Source organism: Anser anser (genome assembly GCF_964211835.1).
Source record: "Anser anser genome assembly, chromosome: 22".
Taxonomy (NCBI): domain Eukaryota; kingdom Metazoa; phylum Chordata; class Aves; order Anseriformes; family Anatidae; genus Anser; species Anser anser.
This window is the reverse complement of record NC_139743.1, coordinates 2,418,408-2,439,451: the sequence shown is the minus strand read 5'-3', so window position 1 is coordinate 2,439,451 and position 21,044 is coordinate 2,418,408. Positions and strand designations below refer to the sequence as shown.

General features: G+C 52.0%; 2 protein-coding genes across 5 annotated transcripts in view; both read left to right on the top strand.

Moving 5' to 3' along the window:
• Positions 1-89: 89 nt before the first annotated feature.
• Positions 90-3,710, top strand: ATP5MG (ATP synthase membrane subunit g). Of its 2 annotated transcripts, none has more exons than XM_083808298.1 (3): positions 90-249; positions 390-550; positions 3,525-3,710. In XM_083808298.1, the coding sequence occupies exons 1-3, from the start codon at positions 186-188 to the stop codon at positions 3,621-3,623; spliced, it is 324 nt and encodes a 107-aa protein (XP_083664424.1). In that variant the 5' UTR covers positions 90-185; the 3' UTR covers positions 3,624-3,710. The 2 variants fall into 2 exon arrangements, with proteins under 2 accessions (XP_083664424.1, XP_083664423.1); XM_083808297.1 differs by lacking the exon at positions 3,525-3,710 and adding an exon at positions 759-1,018 and having other exon boundaries at positions 390-626.
• Positions 3,711-8,037: 4,327 nt separating this feature from the next.
• Positions 8,038-21,044, top strand: part of KMT2A (lysine methyltransferase 2A) — a 50,648-nt gene continuing 37,641 nt past the window's right edge. For all 3 annotated transcript variants that reach the window (XM_083808264.1, XM_083808265.1, XM_083808263.1), the window contains exons 1-2: positions 8,038-8,398; positions 20,403-20,472. In XM_083808264.1, coding sequence (XP_083664390.1) covers positions 8,054-8,398; positions 20,403-20,472 — 415 coding nt within the window. In that variant the 5' untranslated portion in view covers positions 8,038-8,053. The remainder of the gene's footprint in view (positions 8,399-20,402; positions 20,473-21,044) is intronic.

Sequence of the window (21,044 nt, the reverse complement as noted above, 5' to 3'; positions counted from 1 at the left end):
CGGACGGGACGGGGCCGGGCCCGCCGCGGTCTCGAACCGGGGTCCCCGGGACGCGCCGCGCCCGGCCCCGCCCCGCGCACGTGGTGCGGGGTCCTGGGGCCGCCGCGCGGGCTGCCCGCGGCGGGCGCCTGCGAGGCGCTGGTGCGCAGGCGCGGCGGGACCCTGCGGCGGGGTGACTTTGAGGCATGGCGCAGGCGGCGCAGCGGCTCGGGCAGCGCCTGGCGGCCCGCGGCCCGCAGCTCCTCAGCGGTGAGGCCGGGCGGGGCGGGGCGGGGCGGGGGGACGGGGGCGGCCGGGGTGGGGGGCGGCGGGCGGGGGCCGGGGCCGGGGCCGGCGGGGGGCCGGGGGGCCGCGCCTCACGCCGCCCGTCCTGCCCGGCCTCCCCCCAGCTGCCGTGGCGTACTCGAAGCCTCGCCTGGCCACGTTCTGGTACTACGCCAAGGTCGAGCTCGCGCCGCCGACCCCCGGAGAGATCCCGAAGGCCATCGACAGCATGAAGGCCCTGGTCAGGAGCTTCCAGTCCGGCCGCCTGGCGCAGCTCACCGTCAAGGTAACCGCGGGACAAGGGAGCGGGTGCGCGGCGTGCTGCTTGTCGGGCATACGGGCGGCTCTCGTCAGGGATACAAGCGGCTCTCGTCAGCCACATAACCGGCTCTCGTCAGGGATACAGGCGGCTCTCGTCAGCCACATAACCGGCTCTCGTCAGGGATACAGGCGGCTCTCGTCAGCCACATAACCGGCTCTCGTCAGGGATACAGGCGGCTCTCGCCAGGCGTACCCGGCCCAGACCTAACCGGGGCTGTTCCTGGCGCTGTACTCGTTCAGTCAGACACGGGCAGCTCGCAGCCTGGGAATTTCCTTCGTGTGCCCTTGCAGAGCCAGAGGTTGATCTTCGTGGTTTGCATCTACTGCTGTCTTTCTGTCACTGGTGTATCTGCGTGTGACCCTTGAGTCTGTTAATTGCTGTTACGTGGCTAGTATTGTGAACAGTAAGGCGTTAAACTCTTTATCCATTTTCTTCTCTCTGGTATCTGTTAAGAGCGTTTCAAGCTGTATTTAACTTCCAGAGCATTACATTATGGTGAGGCTTAGGATCTGTCTGTTCTGAACAATTCTGGTTAGGCTTAAATTACAGGCAAAGACAGCGCCTGCCTTGGGATGTTGCCTACAAAGATGGTATTTTATGGCTAGTAATTTATGGAGAGGTGAGCTTTAATGTGTATGGCTCGTGCTATCCTTGAGGAGTTCCTGCTCCAGCTGGACAACCTCTAGTTCTGCTTATCTCGTTAGTCCTCGTGCGCTGCAGTCTGAGACAGGCTGCTGTCTGTTTCTAGCACGCTACAAGCACACTAAGGCCCTGTCTAAGTGCCTGTGTGTCCACCAGGGAGCTGAGACTGCATTTGGGTCTTTCCAGTCTGTTAGCTGAAACAAAACCCTGCGTTTTGGCTGTGCAGGTGTTTTTATCTGTCACGTGCTCCCCAAACCAAAAACAGATCTTTAATAGGTATTAAAATCTGATCAGTGGGGTAACTTGGGGGCAAGAGGGAACAAGTCAGATAGCCAAAGTAAATTTGCCATCACTGGAGAATCCCTGCTGCTGTGGCTGAGGTTCTTGATAATGCTTGGGATCTCTCTAGCACATTAAGGCTTGTGTTATTCATTGCAACTATTTTATCGTATTCTCCTTCTCAGCTTATTTTCCTTGTGTCAGTTTCTGCTGTTAAATTGGGCCCTCTGCTGCACATCTTGACATACTCTTTTTCTTCTCTCAACCACGTATCCACGGACCTTTCCCTTTGTTTCTCCCCAGTCCTTCTAAAGAGGCATCCCGTTGCCTCAGTGCTCTGATTTTTTTCTGAGGCTTTTCTGCCCCTTTTTACCTGTTCCCTGCAGCGAAGTTTGATCAGACAAGCTTGCTGTCTCCTCCTCCTGCTGCCTTTGTGGAATTCAGCTTGCTAAATGATCTCATCTGAACAGAGGATTTCTGTTGTCAGCCTTGTCTGTGAGGGACCACGTGTAGGAGTCATGTCCAGTACTATGATACCGTCTTTAAAACTCACACATGCGATTCACAGATACATTTGGTGTATCAATAAAATCTATGGCTTGCTCAGAGGCAGTGCTGGGTGTCGCTGCACCCATGCCCAAATAGCACAATGTGAGATCAGCCATCCGTCTGGCGCACCAGCCCACCCCTGAAGACATGAGTAATGAATGAGCCTGAAGAAGATGAAAAGGCCCTGGCAAGTGTTTGTGTAGTGTTATGTACCTAGGCTTCATTTGGCCAGGAGGAAGCTTATTCCACACCCACAATTAAGACTGGACTTGCGCCCGATGAATTTCTGGTATTCCTCTCCAGAGCCCTGTAAATTCAACTATATTTAAGTTACCTTGTCTTGCATATGAGCGTCTTCTTTCGATTGTACTGAGCTCTTGTCTGGGCAACCAGCATGTAGCAGTCAGTCCATAGCTGTTGAGTACACTTCTTGTCAAGTGTTTATTGTCTCACAGTGTCCTTCCATGCAGATTAATTGGAAAGGGGGTGAAGAATGATGCTATTACAGAGGAAGCAGGTAGCACAGCTGAGGTCAGTATTTACTTGCTAGGAAAGGAACGTACAGGGGTGTTCTTTGCAAACCTCCCAGCTTTCTGTCTTTGTGATACTGTTCCCCATAGGAATCGCTGTGTGTTGAAGTCAGGTTTCTGAACCCAGTCACCTGGGCTGGCATGACAGCAGATACTTTGAAGATTAATCTTGTTTGGTACCAGACTTCCAAAAAAAATTACATATACAAAAATTTATCTTTTTTTTTCTGGGTAAGCTGAGGGATAGAACAGTTCCGCTGCCTCTTCAGACTCTGACAATGGTAGTCTGTGAGCCATAGATATTCAGCGCACAGAGCAGTATTTTCCAGGACCTGGCTTCACTACTGGCATGCTAGCTTGATGTGCTTTGCTCGTGCCATAAAAACGACTGAGCTGCTGTCAGTAAGACTTGAAGTTCAAGGAATTTATGAGTCAAAAGTTGGAAGTGTTATAATATATGAGCTTTGTCTCAACTCTTCCACACCTGGACCACAGCTGTTCTGTCATCCCTCCTGGGCCCTTCATTATCTGTTCAAGTGAAGAGAGTGAGGTGACAGATCTGTAGGTAACAGCTGTGTCTAGCAAAAGCTGGACAGAGAGAGATGTGTCATCAGTCCAATACATTGCTTGGCCTTGAAATTAAATTGTTTCCTGCAGATACAGTTTTAGAAATTACCTTCTTAAAGGGCTCCAAAAAACCATGAATGCCAACTGAAGCTATATTTACCGTTTTAGAACCCTTGTAACAATGTGGCCTGTTGAGGTGTGGGTGAACATCATAAACACTAACTTGCGCATCTGCTTTTTGCTTAAACTGTCGTCTTGTGAATTGGATGACCACTTTGCTAGTCATGCATGGAGTTTGGTTATAGGAGCAAGAAAGGCAGCTGTTGCAGGAGCACATGTTCTGAATTGTGTTGTGTTTTTTTTTCTTTCAGGAAGCACTGAGGAACGGTTTGGTGGCCACAGAGGTGCTGATGTGGTTTTACATTGGTGAGATCATAGGCAAACGCGGCCTGATTGGATACAACGTCTGAAGACTCATCCTCAGTAATGCTGTTTACTGCTGTGGCCCTGAGCCTGTTAGAGCATCTACATAAATAAAGCCAGGAGCTGATGTAGAATTGTTGTGGTCTTTTTGTGGTGGTTGGGATGTGAGCCTGTCTCTGATCTGGCAACGTCACCAGTGGTGAACAGCTTCTCTAACGCGTAGCTGCCTGAAGGGCAGCCCCCTTTGCACATCAGCACGTGCTGGTAATGTGACTCACCTTCCTCTGCCCCTTCCTCAAAACATGAAACAGTATTAAAGCTGGCTTTGGTCAGCATTGCTGTTCATCGTTATTTCTGTACTAGTTCTTTGGTTCTTTGGCTAACTTCTGTGTGACGAGCTACAGTGTTATGGAAGTCTGGAGAGAAGCAATTTCAAACTGACCATACAAATGCTTATGCTTGTTTCTGAATATATGTAACATCCGATAGTGGGAACCTAAAAGAAATCATAGTATTTTAAGGTATCAAAAGATGTCTTGGCACTGTATATATCATGTGGTCTGTCGCATTGTTTTGCATAGTTCTGGTTTGTGGTGAAACGTGTGGAAGCCTTCAAAGGTAAGCAGACTGTACATGTTGTCTTAGCTTACAACTGGCTGAAAGTGTGAGCTGTCCAGATGTTCACAAACGTGCTCATTTTCAAACAACTTCTGTAGAACTATGTATAGCAACTTGGTAAGTTTAACTGCATTGCGACACAGTCCCCTTCTCTCAATGTTTTCAGAAAATAATTTGTAAAAGGAGGTCTCTGAAGCTGGCAGTCTCGTCTGAATGGGGCTTAACTGTTTTTATTGTCTTTACTGTCTTAGAAAATGGTCTTCAGTCAATATTGCTGCTTGTTGATACTGTCTTTGCCTTCCCTGGGACTGTTGCCAGCTGGTCCTTTGATGCTCTGGGCCTTGTGTTCAGCTCCTTGATGAACCTCAGCCCTCCAGCCTGGCCGCCCCTTGTGACTCTCGCAGCACTGGGGAGACTACAAGCAGTACAGAGTTTACTTTTCTGTCTGCAACAGAGACGATTCTCCCAATACTTCAGGCCAGTAAGAAGCCTCACGTGGTCTCTTGGGCTCTCTGTACAGGCAGTGCAGGTGGGACTAGACGCTTCGCTTTTGGTCAGAGGAAGGAAGGTTATCAGAGGCAGCATGGGAAGCAGTGACAGACAGCAAGCAGCGCACTGGAAAGGTGCAACTGCCACTTTGGTTATTTTCCAGAACTAGCAAGTAACTGACTTTGAGTGGTACCGTGCCTGTGCTCCTGCTGACTGTGGGAACACAGATTTCAGATGCCACTGTCTGCTTGGCATCCCAGCAAGACTCCCAGCACACAGCACTTGCAAAGATGGGACCCCAACTCAGCGGCTGGGGGAGTGCCCTGAGGAAAGGGAACACGAGAGCCTTGGAGGGACGTGCTGATGTGCAGCACTGCTGCCACAGGCAGCCTCAGTCCTGCTCTGTGCTGGTGACAGGGTGCCAGCGGCAGAGTGCACGTGCCTGTCTGTGTCCCATCTGACAGCCCGGCGGTCTGGCAGGTAGAATTCATCACAGAGCAGGTAACTGCACCAGCCTGGGTGCTGCTGTCTGAAGGGAGGATGTGGAGGACCTCCCACTGCTTCCCGCTGCTCCCCACTCGAGTCTTGACCCAGAGTGGTACAAGGCAGCACAGGGGGGCCTGCAGAGAGCATGCCTCCCCGTCAGAAGGGCCGCAGTTCTCACTGCTGACAAAAAAGATGCATTGGCAGGAGACAGAGGCGTTTGAGATAGCTTTGAGCCAGCCAGCTGTGTGGCAAGCAGCTGCATAGCACAGGTCACAAGCTGAGGCAGCACAGGACCTATTCCACTTAGAGTCTAAGACACTCTGAGCCCTTTTTATGCAATGTTTGCCAGGCACTTCACGGCTGAAATCCTCACCACCTGTGACCAAGGTACCAGTCACCTCCACGTGACAGATGAGGAAGCAAAGGCTAAAAGAACTTGAGGGCTTCCATAGGTAAGTGCAGCAGGAGCTGGGCTTCCAACCTCCTGTCCAGGCTTCCTGCCGTGCTTTCATTTTCCCCTAAGTGCCTGTTAGGAGACAGATGTTTATGCCTGGCACAGCCAAGCAGCCACGGGCCTGGTAGAGCAGATTTGTAGCTGGGAATTGCTGGGCACTCCTGTTACTGCCTTTGCTGCTAAGTACTTTACTGTTTTTCACTTACCTCACGAGGTGACACTCTTAGAGAGGGCTGAAGCCTGATGCCCTGGCTAAACAGTGAGCACATGCGTGAGCAGGGATGTCTTCTCCCTGCTCAGCAATACCTATGCACGTTCTAGTGGGTCTTATGTGTTCTAGAGTTGACTACTCTGCTTCAAGTAAGACACAGAAGCGTGGCTGTCCACAGGCACTCAGGAAGGTCTCTGTCTCTCCTTCCGGCGCTGACTGGAGGATTGCATGCACATCTCTTCACGCTGAGTGCAGCTAGCACATGCCTGCTGGTTGGGGGACCCACACAGCTGCAGGCTCTTCTAGGCCCTCAGCATTCCCAGAGCTGGGCCGCTGGGGAAATGCCCTCTCCAGGAGGAACGGCACTGGCATGAGCGGCTACACAGCTCTCCTGCCTCCTGTCCCCCACTGCTCTGCTCTCAGTGTCCAGGTACGTTGCAGGGAAATGTGGTGAATCCCCAATGGGGCTGTACGCGATGGGTCTGACGTGTACAAGGAGCCTGTTACACAGATAGCGCGCGATTAATGTGCACGAGGGGCCTCATTTCTTCTGCCTCTGAATGACAGCCCTGTGACCTGTCTATCACTGGTAATTCCGCATTTCCTATCCCCACAACCCATCGCCCATCAGAGAGCTGTAAGGGGAACCTGTTGGGCCTCTCGGTGGGGGCTGTAGCACACTCACTACTGAGTGACCAGTTAAATGTGGGATTAAAAGCATGACTGTGATCCGCAGGTTTCAGGCCCCAGCATAAAGGAGCCTACCTGAAAGCAAGTCTGCAAGATCCTACCCCACTCAAAGCCTGGCCTGCCTGTGCCACATGTTCCTACCCAATGTGTGCTGCTCTCTGCAGCTTGCAGGCACTCACACGCAGGCCGAATTTGACATGAGTGGGCCCTGTGCTGCAGCTTGCACACCAGTGCCGGGCTGCAGGGGCTGTCAAACTCGCTTCATTTGGAACATCAGATCACACTTGACTAGTAAAGGATGAGAGGGCTTGGAAACACTCCAGTCCCTTTCACGCTCCCTAGAGAGACAGAACCTGTCTTATTTTAATAGATGTTTTTTTCTCCTCCCTGGAAGTCCTAATGAGAAACCACCCCGCTCGTGCTCCCACGGCAGCTCCCTAGCCGTGCACCAAGTGCGAAACAAACAGAAACTGTGTCTGCAACCCAAAGGGGCTGGAGGAGCTTCTCTGTTTTCTTTAGCGTGGCAGCTATTGTTTGTTTGCTTTCGTGATTTGCAAGCAGCCTGCGATTCCTCTCCTCCCAAGACCTTCTCTTCCTTCGGCTGACAACGGAGCCTTAAAGGCAGCAGGTATTTCGCAGGGGTTTGTAACGACTGACGCTCGGTGTCCGCGGCGTCGTTTCCCCGGGGGAACAAAGCAGCCGCTCGACCCCGCTTTGCAGCGCGGCACACCGGGGAGGTGACCGCGGGGAGCCGCCCGCCCGCTGCCACCGCCGCGGGGACCCGGGAGCGGGGCGGCGGCAGGAGGTAGGCGCCGCGCGGGGCTCGGGGCCGGGCCGGGCCTGCTCGCACCTACCTGCGGCGCGGGGCCGGGGGGGGCCGGGGGCGCCCCTCGAGGGCCGGGGCCCGCAGCCCGGGGCCGGCCGCGGGCGGTGAGCCGGGCGCCGCCGCCCCCCCCCGCCCCCCCCCCGGCCGGGCCGTGCCCCCGGGCCCGCCGCTCCGCGGGGCTCCCGCCCGCGCCTCGCCCTCGCTCGGCCCCGGGGCGGCCCCGCGCCCCGCATGCGGCCCGGCGCTATGCAGGGGGCTCGCGGGGCGCCGTACGCCTCGCGTATGCCCCATGCGCGGTCCCGGGCGCCGGCGGCCCGCGCCCTGGCTCGGCATCGCCGCCCGGGGTTTGCGGCCCGCCTGCGGCCGCCCCTCGCGGCAGCCGCGTTCCGGGGCCTGCGCGCGCGGAGCCCCGCGGCTGGATGGCGCCGCGCGTCACGGCGGGCGGCCGCGGCGGGCGCTGCGCTATGCAGGGCGGGGGGCCGCGCTGGGGGCCGCGCCCGGGACCCTGCATACCGCCCGGCGTTATGCCGGGCCGGCGCCGGCCGCGCATGGCTTAGGCGCGTGCCGGGGCGGCGGCGCGGCGGAGCCCCGCAACCTGCATGCGCGGCGCCGTTATGCAGGCCCCGCGCGGGCCGGCGGAGCGCTATGCAGGGCGCGGGGCGCGGCCCGGCCCCGCTCTCTGGCTCGTCGCCTCACAGTAAAGATGGCGCACAGCGGTCGGTGGCGCTTCCCTGCCCGGCCCGGCAGCGGCGGCTGGGGCCGCCGGGGGCTGGGGGGGTCCCGGCTGCGGGTGCCGGCCGTGCGCAGCCTGCGAGCCGCCGAGCCGGCGGCGGCGGCGGCGGCGGGCGACGGGGAGCGCGGCGGCCCGTGCTCCGGCGGGGCGGCGGGAAGCGGGGGAGGCGGGGCAGCGCCGGGCTCCGGCGGCTCCGGGGGCCCCGCGGCCGGGGTGGGACCCGGCTTCGACGCGGCGCTCCAGGTCTCGGCCGCCATCGGCATCAACCTGCGGCGGTTCCGCGCGGCCTGCGGGGCCGAGGCGGGCAGCGGAGAGGTGAGCGGGGCCGGCGGGAGGGAGGGCGCGGCGCGGCCCGGAGCGCGGGTCCCGCTCCGCCACATCCCCGCTCCGCCCCGGCGGGGGCACACCCCCTGCCCGCGCGGCCCCCGCCGGACACACCTACCGCTCCGCTCGGCTCCGCGCCGCTCCCCTCCGCGCCGCACAAAGGGCGCGCCCGGCCGCCGCCGTGTGCCCGCCGGGGGCGGCGGCGGGGGGCGCCGCGGGGAGCCGCGCGCGGCGGGCGGGCGGGCGGGGGGTGGGTGGGTGCCGGCCGCCCTCCGCCTCCGCGCCGCGCGGTCCCTCCCCGCGCACGCGACTTGCCGCCGGTGTCCTCCCCGCCGCCGCCGCCGCCTCCATTATCCGCCTGCCGCCGCCGCCTCGCCTGCGCCGGGCGCCGAGGCCGGGAGGGGGCCGAGCGCCGGCGGCCGCCCGAGGCGGGTGAGGGGGCGAGGGGCGCTCCCGGGACCGGCGGCGGGGCGGGGGCGAGGCGGGCCCGGCCTCGGCGAGCGGCGCCCGGGGCCCCGGGTGTCGCGCGGCACCTGCGGCGCCCCCCCGGAAGGATGCTCCGGGGGCTCCGCCTGCCGGGCGCGCCCCGGCCTCCAGCGGCAGCGGACGGAGCCGGGGGGGCCCGGGTGGGCGGCAGCCGTCGGGACCGGGGGCAGGCGCTGGGCCCAGGCGGAGAGGCGAGATGTCGCCAGCCGGCCCCTCCCGGGAGCCCCGCTGCCGGTGCCGCGGGCGCGGGCCCTCCCCGCGCTCCTCCTCGCCGCCCCCGGCCGCACCTGGCGGCGGAGGCAGGCTCCGGGCAGCAGGGCTGGGGGAGAGCAGCTCGGCTGCGAGAAGGAGCCGCGCGTTTTGTGGTGGCGGTGCTTTGGGTTTTTGGGTTTTCGGTTTTTGTTTTTTTTTTTTTTTTTCTGAGCTGTTCTTCTTCCTGCCTTCGTTTTTTAAGCCTTTCTAAGGCAGCCAGAGCAAGAGTAACAACAGCCCACCTACTGACAGAGCAGGGAAGACATGATGGGGCTGTGTTACCTACTGCGCGCTGCAGCGTTCTTTGCCCGTGCTTCGTGTTTTGCATCGCTCGCTAGCTGTGTCCTTGCTCTGGCAGGAAGATTCTCCAGCTCCTTTGTAAAGGGAGTGGGGTTTTGTTTTTGAAAGGCTCGTTCTGTCTCTGGTTTAAAGGCAGACTGTCAGGTGCAGAGCGTTCAAATCTGTGTTTTGTGTACCTTTTGCCCTTTTAAAAAGCAGTTGTCTTGCTTTTTCATTGCTGATAATATTGGACGCTATTAAAGCACGTACAAGAATATGGTTTACTTCTGGGCTTGTTTTCGGTGGTTTTTGGTAGGTAACGTGAAGCGGAGCTCAGCTGAACTAAAGCAGCTCTGAGCTGCAGAGTTGCTGGTCCAGCGGCAGCGATGCTTGGAGGGGGCTGGATTTACAAACTTAGAGCTGATCTGGAAACGCTGCTAACCTAGTAAACGCAGCGATTGTAGCTTTAACTCGGACTGCCTGCTAGCATCCATTGTATTTAATACAAACACCTTAAAGGTAGCTGTTTACTGTATTTGTAAACTTCTCTGCTTATAATAGACCGGGTTGAATGGAATTTATCTGTGTCCATTTGAAAGAAGTTAGTGTCTCGTGAGTGTTAGTTCAGTGGCAACAATGACTGAAATCTGGCTAACCTATCTGACCACCACAGAGTTAACAACTTGAACAGGTTGTTTTTGTCTTTTTTTTTTTTGGGGGGGGGGGGGGGTGAGGTCAGCAACCTGTTGTTTCTTTTCTTTCCTTTTTTTTAGATGACACCAGATTATTATTTTCTTTTTTTTTTTTTTTTTTTGTTACTCCCACTGCGTTTGCCTTAAAGCATACCTTTGCATCTTAGAAGTCTAAGGCATCTTTGAAAAATCTGTGTCAGTTTCACGTTTAGGGCATCTTTGCTTCAAAATAGCTTAAATACGTTCTTGGCACTAGCAGCTAATGAAGAAAATGTCTCTTGGATCCTAAGATTTTTTTTTTTAGGTTTTCTATTTAGCTATTAAAACCTGTCAAATATTATATACAGTGGAAAATAAAATCTGTGGCTTGTTGTCTGTAGGTTGATGTTCATCTCACCACTCGTGAGCAGGGAAGGAGTAGACCCAGCATTCTTTTTCCTGCTGCGAAGTTGTGGTTTTCTAGTGTTGGGATGGAGCAGGAGCAGGTGCTCTTGAGCATTTGGGGTGTCTTGCAGCTTGGTTTGTCTAGTTGGCTCATTTTTCTCATTGCGGATACGAGGATGTTTCTTTCCTTCTCTGATGCTCTAGAAACAAAGTATTTAGCTGTGAAAGACCTAGTTCTCTTAGCTGTTGACTATGTGGGTTGGAGTCACAGTGAAGATTGCAGCACCATTGCTGGTCACCAAAAGACCTCGGACAAGCTCTCCTCTCCTGCAGCACAAGTTTCCGAAGCGGTAGGAGCAGGGGATGTGCAAAGAGCTGTTGTACAGCTAGGGACTACGTGTGCGGGTGCCACCTGTAGTCTCTGAGGAGAGGGTGGCTGCATGTTTATGTTGAAATGGTGGAGGTCTGGTGCCTGCATGGTCCCTGACTTCGGACACAGCTGTCTCCTAATAGGGCACTTCCAGCAGTTCCCTACTTACTGCCACTTGTCGTGTCCCTTCGGGAGCTGCCTAATGACTGCACCGCTTACCTCCGCGAGGTGAGGGTCTTCCCTGAGCTCGCCAGTCACAGTCTTCATCTGAGGTTGCATTCTGCAGCAGGAGTAAAGTCCTGATGAATAATTTGGGTTTAGTAACTCATGGCAGCCAACGTAACGTGGAGGAAGCTGTGTTGTATTTTACATATATCTTCTGTCATGTTTTGGGGTGGTTGGTTTTTTTCCGAGTGGCATGTTGCGTTCTGGTCCTGCGTATCTGCTGAAATCATGCATTAACGGAAAAATTTGGTGTGATATAACAAAAAAGTAGAAGTCGAGCAAGTATTTTACTCAGTCTTTCTCTTGTCTCCTTGGACATTTTGTAGAACGTAGTGGACTTTATTTCTAATATAGAAGTATCTGAATTTGGGGATGTCACTGCATATCCCCCAGATTTTTGATGATTTTGTACGAATACTTCTGTTTTAGTTCAGTTTTTCACTGAGTTATCTTGAAACCAGCTAGCTTTAAGGGAGCAGCATTACGGTGTTTGACTTTGGCATAGCCGGAGTCGGCAGGGGGGATTTTTTGCTTAGTTAAACTGTAACTGGTTGAAAACAGCAGCATTCGTAGAGCGTTATCCTTCTGCGTGATGGGAATGACACCCAAGTGATAAGGGGAATTTGATGGTGTTTTCTTGACTTGTCGTGTAGAATTTGTGACGAGGGAAGGTTGTGCAGTTGTTGTCTGTCTGCTGCGTCTGTCATTTTAGAGCTCCCTCCCCGTCCCGGAAGTCTCATTGGAGCTTTGGCTCATAAACGCTGTCGGCTGTCAGGTGTGCAGTGACACTTCCCTTCATAAACCTGCGCCAGTTCAGAAGTCAGCACTGAGCTGCAGAGCCTTGAGGTCTGAAGTGCAATACAGCAGCCCTGACAGTGTTCCTAGTAGCACTGCTGTGATTATACATGGACCATAATCTTTTATGAAGTCAGTGTTGGTCTTAGATGTTCACCGATGGCTGCCTTGTTTTGAAACCACACCAGTTCCACGTGTTGGGAGGAGTGGCTTCTCTCTGCCTCAGTTACGCCGGAGCTGAGAGTACAGATTAGTTATTTTTCACGTGGGCATTAAAATTCTGTCTGCCTCGAAATTTTCTTTCCTAACTTAATGTTGAATGGTCACTGCAAAACTGCCTGGGTGTTTGAGCTGTGAGCGAAAGTGTGGAGTGCAGCCTGTTACTGGTAACATCATCGGTATGTATGGAGGAATAACAGTTCCTAGCTGTTGATGTGAAACAAAAGACACGGGATGAAGATTGTACAGATGTAGCCTGAGGGATGCCGGGTTCCTCGGTGCTTGCTTTCCTTTCTGAAGAGTTAGGAAGTCATTGTCAGAAGTGTGAAAATAAGAGCACACATTTTAGCCATCCTGTTTCCCAAATTCAGTCAGCGTTACCAAGTACTCATAACTCTCAGAGTATTGGTTTTGTGCAGTTTTTTGGAGAAGGGGAATTTGGGTTTCCCCATGAGAAGCTGCTTTTAATAAAGGTGGTGTCACTCCTCGCGGCGGCAGGTAAGGCAGCCTCAGACGGAGCAGCAACGCACACCGACCCCTTTGCTCCAGGGGCTTTTGGACGTCGCAGTTCCTTTGACCGGAAAATTCACAGGGCAGATCCTTGCAGGATTATGTTGCACTGCCTTTTTTTATTATTATTATTTTTTATTGTAATAGGAGTGCCGTACTATAGATTTTACTGTATCAGATGTGGAGGAAATGGAAAAAAAAAAGTCTGGGTGTCTCTGAGTCAGTTGTTCATCTTTCAGCTTGCTTAACTGGCTTTGAAGTTCTTCCCTGGCGAGGCTGCGTCCTCCTGAGCTGTTCGGTGCGCGGGAGGCAGTGCTGCTGGCTTCCACAAGCGGGCAGGTGCTCCTCTGCTGTGCCCACACGCGAGGGAACGTGCCCACCGCAAGTTTTGCAGTTGTGATGTCAAAGCTTGCTGTTTGTACAGCTTTCGAGCAGCAAGAATTCCATGGAAAAAGGCACTGTCGTGTGTGAGGCAAGAAACTGCCTTGTCCTGAGAGGCAGGGAGGCATTTTGGTCAGGTTTCAGTTGTGCGTTGTTTCAATCAACAGAAACGTTGGAGGGAGGGGAGGTTCAGGTTGGAAATGAGGAGACGTTTCTGCTGAGGAGGAGCAGTCGGGCATGGGGACGGGCTGCCCAGGGAGTGGTGGAGTCACTGTCCGTGGGGGTGTTCGAGGAGAGGTTGGACGTGGTGCCTGGGGACATGGCTTGGTGGTGACAGTGGTGGTAGGGGGTGGTTGGACCAGGTGATCCTGGAGGGCTTTTCCAACCCTAATGATTCTGCAATTAAGGGACTTGGTTTTCTTGGTTCTGGTTGCAAACCAGCAAAAGTTTCCCACTTCAGCAGAGGAGTTTGCTTTCTCTTCTTGACCTGTCTTAGAGAGCACCCGAGTAAAATGCATGTGGCACCTACTGGAAGGCATCCTGATCTCCTCTTTAGGCCAAGGATTGGTTGGGAAAGGGCAGGCAAAGGGACTCGCCGGTGAGATGCTACACCTCGCTTCTCTGTTCAGCACTGGGGGCCACTGAGAGTGATGCTAGTGAAGGACGTGTGTTCTTGCAGATTGTGAAAGTGGGATGCTTCTTGGGCAGGTACATGCTTTGAGCTAGGTGGCCGTGCTGCATAAGCCTCTGAGGCTTTTCCGTTCCTGCGTTTTACTGTCAGCACTGAAGTTCGTTATGGTTCAGCCCCCAGGTCAGCCCTGTGCGCAGCAGTGAGTGAGTCCTTAGGCATCAAGTTAGAGATGCCGCAAAAGGAATCACGGAAGGCTAAACTTTTTTCCACTGCAACAAGCTCAGAAACATAGCCCAGCCTTTGAAATACTTGAATAATACTTCCATGCTTTGCTGGGTGGCACGCGCTTCTTCAGAAGTAAAAGATGCGTTTGCTGTTGTTGAAGCTATTGGTGTATGTGGATGGGTGCAGCACCTGGAGCACAGCTCTGTGTGTGCAGCAGTAATCCCGAGTACCTCAGCCTCCTGCCTTGGTGTCTGGGCAGCGTGGTGAGTTATGTCTGCTTCTATTCAACAACAAGCTCGAGAATTCCTTCTCTCAGTTGTCCAAGTTCAGCTGAAGCATTGCTTTCTAAATGTTCATTGTGGAACCAAGAGAGAGGAAGGGATGTAGCTTGCCAAAAGCGGCGTGTTGCCAGTGCTCTGTTAGATGTGGTCCGGGAGGCTTTGGTCTCACTTTTCTCTCGCTGAGTGTAAGGTAGATTTTTCTAGGCAATGGTCTGTCTGACCCTCGGTGGTGGTAGTGGTACTGGAAGCTCACTGCAAGCAAAACAAGAGCATTTCTCAGGCGCTTTGAAACGCGTTCCTGTTGTGAAACTGGAAATGAGAATTGTTCATATGGAGTATTGGGCGTAGAGGATAGCCTGAGCTGATGGAGCCGTGACTGTGGAATACGTGGTCTACTTATGTTTCGTTTGTGGGCTGGTGTAAGTTCGTCCTCTCTGCTGCTTGCAGTTCTGGCTAGATAGCAAGAGGCGAGCTGTATCGTTACCCCCTAACTCTGGATATTCTTAGTTTCCTTCTAGCATGCTGGCGGTACTGATCGTGCGCTCCTTAGCACTGTTAGAGTGGGGTGCTCGGCGCTTGAGCCCCATGCTTCTGCAATCAGCCATGGGCTGGGGACGGGGGAGCTGCCGTTCTGCTGAGGGCACCGCTGCCGCCCAGTAGCACGGTGTGCAGCACAGCTCTTCCCTGTTCTGGTCTGGAACACAGTCAAGCGTTTTACCTCGCGTTCAGGGCAGGTGTAGCTGCATCGGTGCTGTTCTGAGGCAAGGTCCCAGCTTAGCTCCCACATCATTCCCAGGCAGAGCTTCCAGATGTGGAATTAGTTAAAGAACGAAAGGCAGCTGGGCCCTCAGCCTAGCAAGTAGATAGCACTGAACCCAAATATCGTGCTGTCTGGTAGTGACGCTGCACCGCCAGTAATCGCTGGTGAAGCCTCTCCCTGAGTTACCAGAGGGTTCCGCCTCCGACTAAAGCTCCGAGTGCCTCCACCTCCGGTGCTTGTCCCAGGGGCTGCAGTCTGCTGACCTCCAAGGATGCTCGTTCCTCCCAGAGCAGCCCGGTAGGTGTTGTGCTGTAGTGACCGAGCAGGCTCCTGAGTGGTCTCCTAAAACCAGCTCTTCTCTTTCCAAGAAGCTGAGGTGCTGCATAACTGGGGCCAAAATCAAAAGGGTGAATGGGAAGAGGAGGAAAACATTGTTCAAATAACTGCTTTAAAATTAAATAAACCTTTGTGAGAGCCGTTTGGGTCAGCTGCACTGCTGTTCGTGGAGTTTCTGACAGCTTTGGTGACGGTCCTCTGCAGCGTTACGAGTCCATAGTGCTTTGGGTCAGGCTGTTAGTCAGACACATCGGGACACCAGCACCTTCAGGACACTTGGGCATCTGGGGCTGGACTTTCCCCTGAGACCTTTAATCAGAAATTCTTTGGAAAGTAATTTCACTCAAGAGTGTTGTGGTAGATTGTGCTCAGATAGAGATTTGCTTGGGAGTTTTCTGTTCTTGCAGTAACTAGATGACTTCAAGAAAAGCCTTTGTTCGTCTGCTCGCTGGTCTGGGTGGCTCGATGTTTGAGCGGGGATGGACGTGGGAGCTCTGCTGACCGCCAAGAGATCGCCCCTGGCTGCTCAGCGAGGTTTTGTGCCTTGCCCGAGAGGCGAGCCTTTCCTCCTCCCTTTATTTATAATCCCGAGTGACCTTTTGGTGTTGCATTATTCTTTCTCAGGTAAATGAGGTCATGTTCAAAACCATGATGGTTTTTAATCACTCTCCATCTGTCATGCTTGATAGCGACTTCTGAAAAACTGGAGTAACCGTTCCTGCTTTATTTGCCTCAGAAGTGAATTTTGACTTCTGACTGGGCGACTTAGCCTTGCACGTGCATGCTGGTGTTTCGTGGCCTTCTCAATCACTTCTCGTTCTGCGAAGTTACAAGGCCATCGTCCTAGGCTGTGAGAATTGCTGTGCTGAGGTCAGCGATACAGGCAGGAACATCACGGAACAAACCTGAATGACGTACAGGTCTTGCTGCTTCTGGTTGTAAATGAAGCCAAAGGATTATTTTTTTAATCCATTTATTTATCTATCTGTTTATCTATCCCATTGGAAAAGTAAGTTAGCAGGCAGAGTCATGGGATAGCCAGAGTTGGAGGGGACCCACAGCAGTGATCAGTTTGAGGATAACGCAGGTTCCACGTGTGGGTTAGGGCATACAACTGTCAAAAATAGAGCACACTCATTTAATAGCCTCAGACAAAATAATAGGATCCCAGATTTTTATTATTTTTTTAAAAGGCATTCATAGTAGCTACAGCAACTTAGAGGCAGGTACAGTTCAGGACTGTTGGACAGCTCTTCTGTCTTACTTGCTTCATGACCCCAGCCTCCAAATATTTGTAGAGAAATTGTCTCTTTCGTAGTTGGGTTGGTGACAGCTTGGGCAGGGGTGGTAGTTTGTGTGAAACCTTGTGTGATCCACTTCTGGGGGACAGCAGGATTGGGGATTCGTTCTGCGGAAGTGCAGGAGTTGTGCGCGGTTCCTCTTTGCTGCTTTCCTCACTGTGCAGGTGTGGGGAAACCCTGAGCTGGGCCGGGCAGCAGGGCAGCGCATCTGGCCGAACTTCTGAGGGGTTGTGATCAAGTGCCTGGTTCTTTTCGTTAAGCTGGCAGTGAGGTGGAGGGGTGGCTGGAGTATTTGGAGAGCGCGTTGTGAGCTCTTGTCTGTCTTCAGTCGCAGTGTTTTGTCCTGGACAGAGCCGTTACTGTGAAACACATCTCTGTCCTGCCCTGCTCTTACCTTTGAACATCCAGCTGCCATCTCACCACTTTAACTGCAGACTTGTTTTCTGTTCTGAGGTTTAACTGCTGGTAATCAACACCTCTGCAACTTTGTTATTGTTAGGTTATTTTTAATTGCAAGCTTGTAAAAGTTTTGTGTAATGTAAGGTGGTGACAAACTTTCTTCCCATGTCAGGGTTCTAGTGCTACCACCCAGATCTGGTTTTTGCTCATCATCTTCATTTATTTATTTTTTCCACATTTTGTTAGGAAGAAAGCTCAGCTTACGCGGCCGTGTTTACTGGTATCGCTAATTGTCATGCAAAATGGGCTACGATGAGACCTGAAGACAGACTTTTCCCTATGCTTTTAGTGTACAGAAACCTTAAGCAGAGGGGTTGCCTTCAGTGCTAGGAGCTGTGTCCCTCAGTGCTCCTTAACAGGCAGGGTCATACATGTCTTCATTAAAGCTGGTTTTATATAACGGCTTTTTCAAGTTTCAGTAGTGTTTTGTGTATGATCATGATGTGGTTTTCACTGTTCTTTAAAAGCTGCAAGTTTTAAGTGTCTAGAGACTGCATCTAATGTTAGAGGCATCTCTGTCTTTGCTGCCTGAGGTTTGCAATAGTTCACCAACAGCAAATGTGTCATACACACGGAGGTCAAGTGCCACTAACTGGTTTTGGAGTGAGGTATTATTTTAGTTTAAATTAAACTTGCCTCTCTCAGCAGTGATAGGCTCTAATTCAGTCTTGCAAAGTCTTTGCATCTGTTACTCTTCTGGGGAAAAAAAATATATATATACATGTATATATTGTATCGTGTATTTTAAATGGTCTGTTGGAAATGTGATTAGAGCATACCTTCTGCCTTTGCTGACTAGGTTGGAATTGTAGTGGTGAGGGGTCTGGTTCTGCAGAGGTGTGCTTTCCACCCTGCAGCACTGTGGATCTGGAACCACAGCTGCGAGCTGCCCGTTGCTCAGCACCATTCCTGTGCAGCCAATGAATGAAGCGTTGGGGGATGTTTAATTGGAGCTGGGAGACTTCAAACTGAATTGTTCTATGGAAAGAAATCATAGCTATCTTTTCCACCAAGTGGTCTATAGGATTAATTGTTATTGTTAGCCTTCCTCTCAGCAAGGAGATTCATTTTTTTAATTCAATTTAGCTCAGCAGTCCCCCTGTGAAGAGCATTCTCTGCTGCAGAGCCTGTAGCTGTCTGTGTGTTTCTCATACGTCCTCCCTAGCTCGAATGCGTATCTTTCTTAGTCCTTGAGGAGGCAGATAAGATTTCAGGTGAGCAGGATGCAAACAGATAAAATACAGAGCAGGTCAGGTAGGTGCACAGCGAGTGTTGCTGGCTGGGGGTGGGAGCGGATGATGTAGCAGTGATGTTGGCTTGAACTTGTTGACAGAAAGAGCGCTGCAGATAGTATGGAGCATCGCTTTTGTAATCTGTTGAAAAACAGGAGGACAAGGAAGAAATAATATAAAGATTTCATAGTGGGAGCAACAGTTAATTTAACAGATGTAAGAGGAAGAAAAGAAGGAAGATGAAACCCATCGCAAGTTCAGGAACCGGATGCTGATGGCTGAGCTCTGAAGGGAGAACAGTGTGGCATGGAGAGCAGGGACTGAATCAGGATTTCAGAGATCTGCAGCTCGGTCTGCTGGAACAGCACTGCTCTCAGGCAGCTCAGCACTGCCGTGCTGCACCTCCCTGTCCTGACGTCTGCAATTAGAGTTGAGGTATTTTTCACAGCTCTTGTTTAGGAGGCTGTTGCTTTAACAATCTCCTGCTTGTGGCATTGAATTCTGTTTTCCTGGGGGAAAGCGTGCTCATATACACAAAAGTAAGCGTTATTTGGCCTTTCTCCATACCTAAGATGCACTATACGTACGTTGTTGTGTCTTTGAAAACGCTGCAGGTACCGCTTTTTGGTAGTCTAATGGGGAAAAAATCGCTCGGGGTGAGTGGCTGTTCCCAGTACCCTTCTGAACCTCTCTGTGCACACGTAGCTTGTGGCTTTTCTGCCTGCCTTCTCTGTCTCGGTGCTGAGAACACTTCAGCCCGGTGTCTCGGCAAGCAGCATCCCCTCTGCCGGTGCCAGGGCCCGTTCCCCGGCAGCAGCCCCGCGCACACTGTTTACATCTCGCCGCGCGCCCACGTGCTCTGGGGAGCGGCGTGCAGGCGTGACGGCTCCGCAGTGCTGGGCGTGCGGCGTGGAGCATGCGCTTGGCAGCCTTTACCCACGGCTCCGAGCCGGCTCCGTTCTCAGCAATGTGTTACAGAGAACGTGCAGCCAGAGCTGTGGCACCTCCACGGCAGAGCAGAAAGCTACCTTCTAGCACGCAGCCAGGGCGTGCGGTGCTTTAAAGAAGCAAGCAACAAGTGGTGTATCCGTTCTCAAAGTAGAGAGGAAATTTAAGAGCAGAGAACGTAATTGCTTGAGGTGAAACTGCATTAGGAAACCTGGATCGGCGTGAAAACAGATTGTCGTAAATTTTGGTGGCCTGTCGTGAGGATTTACACTTTTGCGTGCTCCCTGGAAAAAATGGCTTAATCTGAACAGAGCGCCCTTAACGTCAAATCGGAGTATTGATTGGCATTGCTATATCAAAAGTTGTCATTTCATAAATCGTCGTTTCAAAAATCAACGTTTTATAGCCTAAGTTTGTTTCCTAGTTGTGTTGCACCTTAGGTCAGTGTTACTTTGTCCATAACCTGCACCTTGTCTTCTTACAGCACTTGTTGTAGTGGTTTTATTCCTGAGTCTTCTAAATTTCTGTCGTCTCTGTCAGGTTAAAAAAAAAAAATCTTTAAAATAGAAGGAAGAGGCCCCAAAACTGTACGCTTTCCTTGCAGAGGCTGTGAGCACTGCTGTTGGCTCTGTGGGAGCAGGGGCAAGGCCTCCTGCAGGGAGAGGCTGCCATCAGCACAGGGCTGCAGTGAGCAAAGGCCCTGCCGAACCTCCAGAGCACTTGGGCTTACTTAGAGACCTTGGCTGCTTCTGGGCCTCCGGTCTCTTCAATGAGTTTGGAAGAAGTTATTCTACAACGGTACTACAAAAATAAGCATGGAGATGTGTGCTGGTTTTTTGTTTGTTTAGCTGAAGTAGGTCCTTAGGGTATTTTGAACACTAGCCTATGGAGTGATCTGTTCTTGGTGGTTTGATATGAGCAGCAGATTTTGTACGTTAAAGGATTGTTTTCATAGATACTTGTCCTCTGTTTCCCCATAACTCCTTTTCATCGTTCTCTAGGTGTAAACTATAACTGTTTTGTTTATGTATACAAATACATATATATTTATATATATAAAAATAAAAGTGGTATTTCCTTTTTAGCAATTGTTTGCTTGAAGAACAAATGTGAGTACGTTACTTGGGGAGAGAAAATCTTCTAGAATCTCTTCATGCCTTGATAATAGTTAAGTTTGTTTAAATGTTAATATCCACATCTTCAAATTTCAATCTACTTTTTTGTTGCAGGATGAACAGTTCCTAGGTTTTGGTTCAGATGAAGAAGTCAAAGTACAAAGTCCCACCAGGTCCCCCACAGGTATGTGCATATAGCAGGAACGGATGTTGTCTTTGTGTGCTGCTTTGTGGTGGTTTTGTCATGTCTTTCCTGTTTGTTGTATCAAATCTCATCCACCATCAAGGCCATAACCACTCTTTGGATTCAGTTTAGCTTTGCATGCTGTCATTGTGGTGTCTTTAGATCTGATCTGTTGCAGAACAGGGAAACTTTGAGTAAAAGAATTATACTGATGAAACTGGTATTTGAAACCTGAAGTTAGTGTTTTAAAGAGGCAGTTATTTTAATGGTTAGGATCTAGTTTCAGGAATGTGTTCAGCTATGGGTAGACAGACGTAGTCACGAGGTGCAAAAGTAAATGTTTCTTTACAAAATTCCATCTAAGATGCAGTTGGAACAATTTAATCTTAAAGAACAGTAATAAAAAATCCCATGTTGAACATTTTAATATTTTTCAATACACTCATCTCCTGTAACTGGAACCTTCAATTTTTTTTAATAAAACAAATACAGAACGCTTAAGGATAAGCTATAGTTAAGTTGTTGTATTTTTTCCAAGAAACTTTCTAGATGTCGGATCAAATCATGATGGG

What these genes read in the sequence shown, in the direction of transcription:
- ATP5MG (XM_083808297.1), top strand. Translation starts at nt 186, where the DNA reads ATGGCGCAGGCGGCGCAGCGGCTCGGGCAGCGCCTGGCGGCCCGCGGC. An exon ending in CGGCCCGCAGCTCCTCAGCG is followed by an intron (nt 250 to 389) that starts GTGAGGCCGGGC and finishes GCCTCCCCCCAG; the next exon opens with CTGCCGTGGCGTACTCGAAG. An exon ending in GGCTCTCGTCAGGGATACAA is followed by an intron (nt 627 to 758) that starts GCGGCTCTCGTC and finishes TCAGGGATACAG; the next exon opens with GCGGCTCTCGCCAGGCGTAC.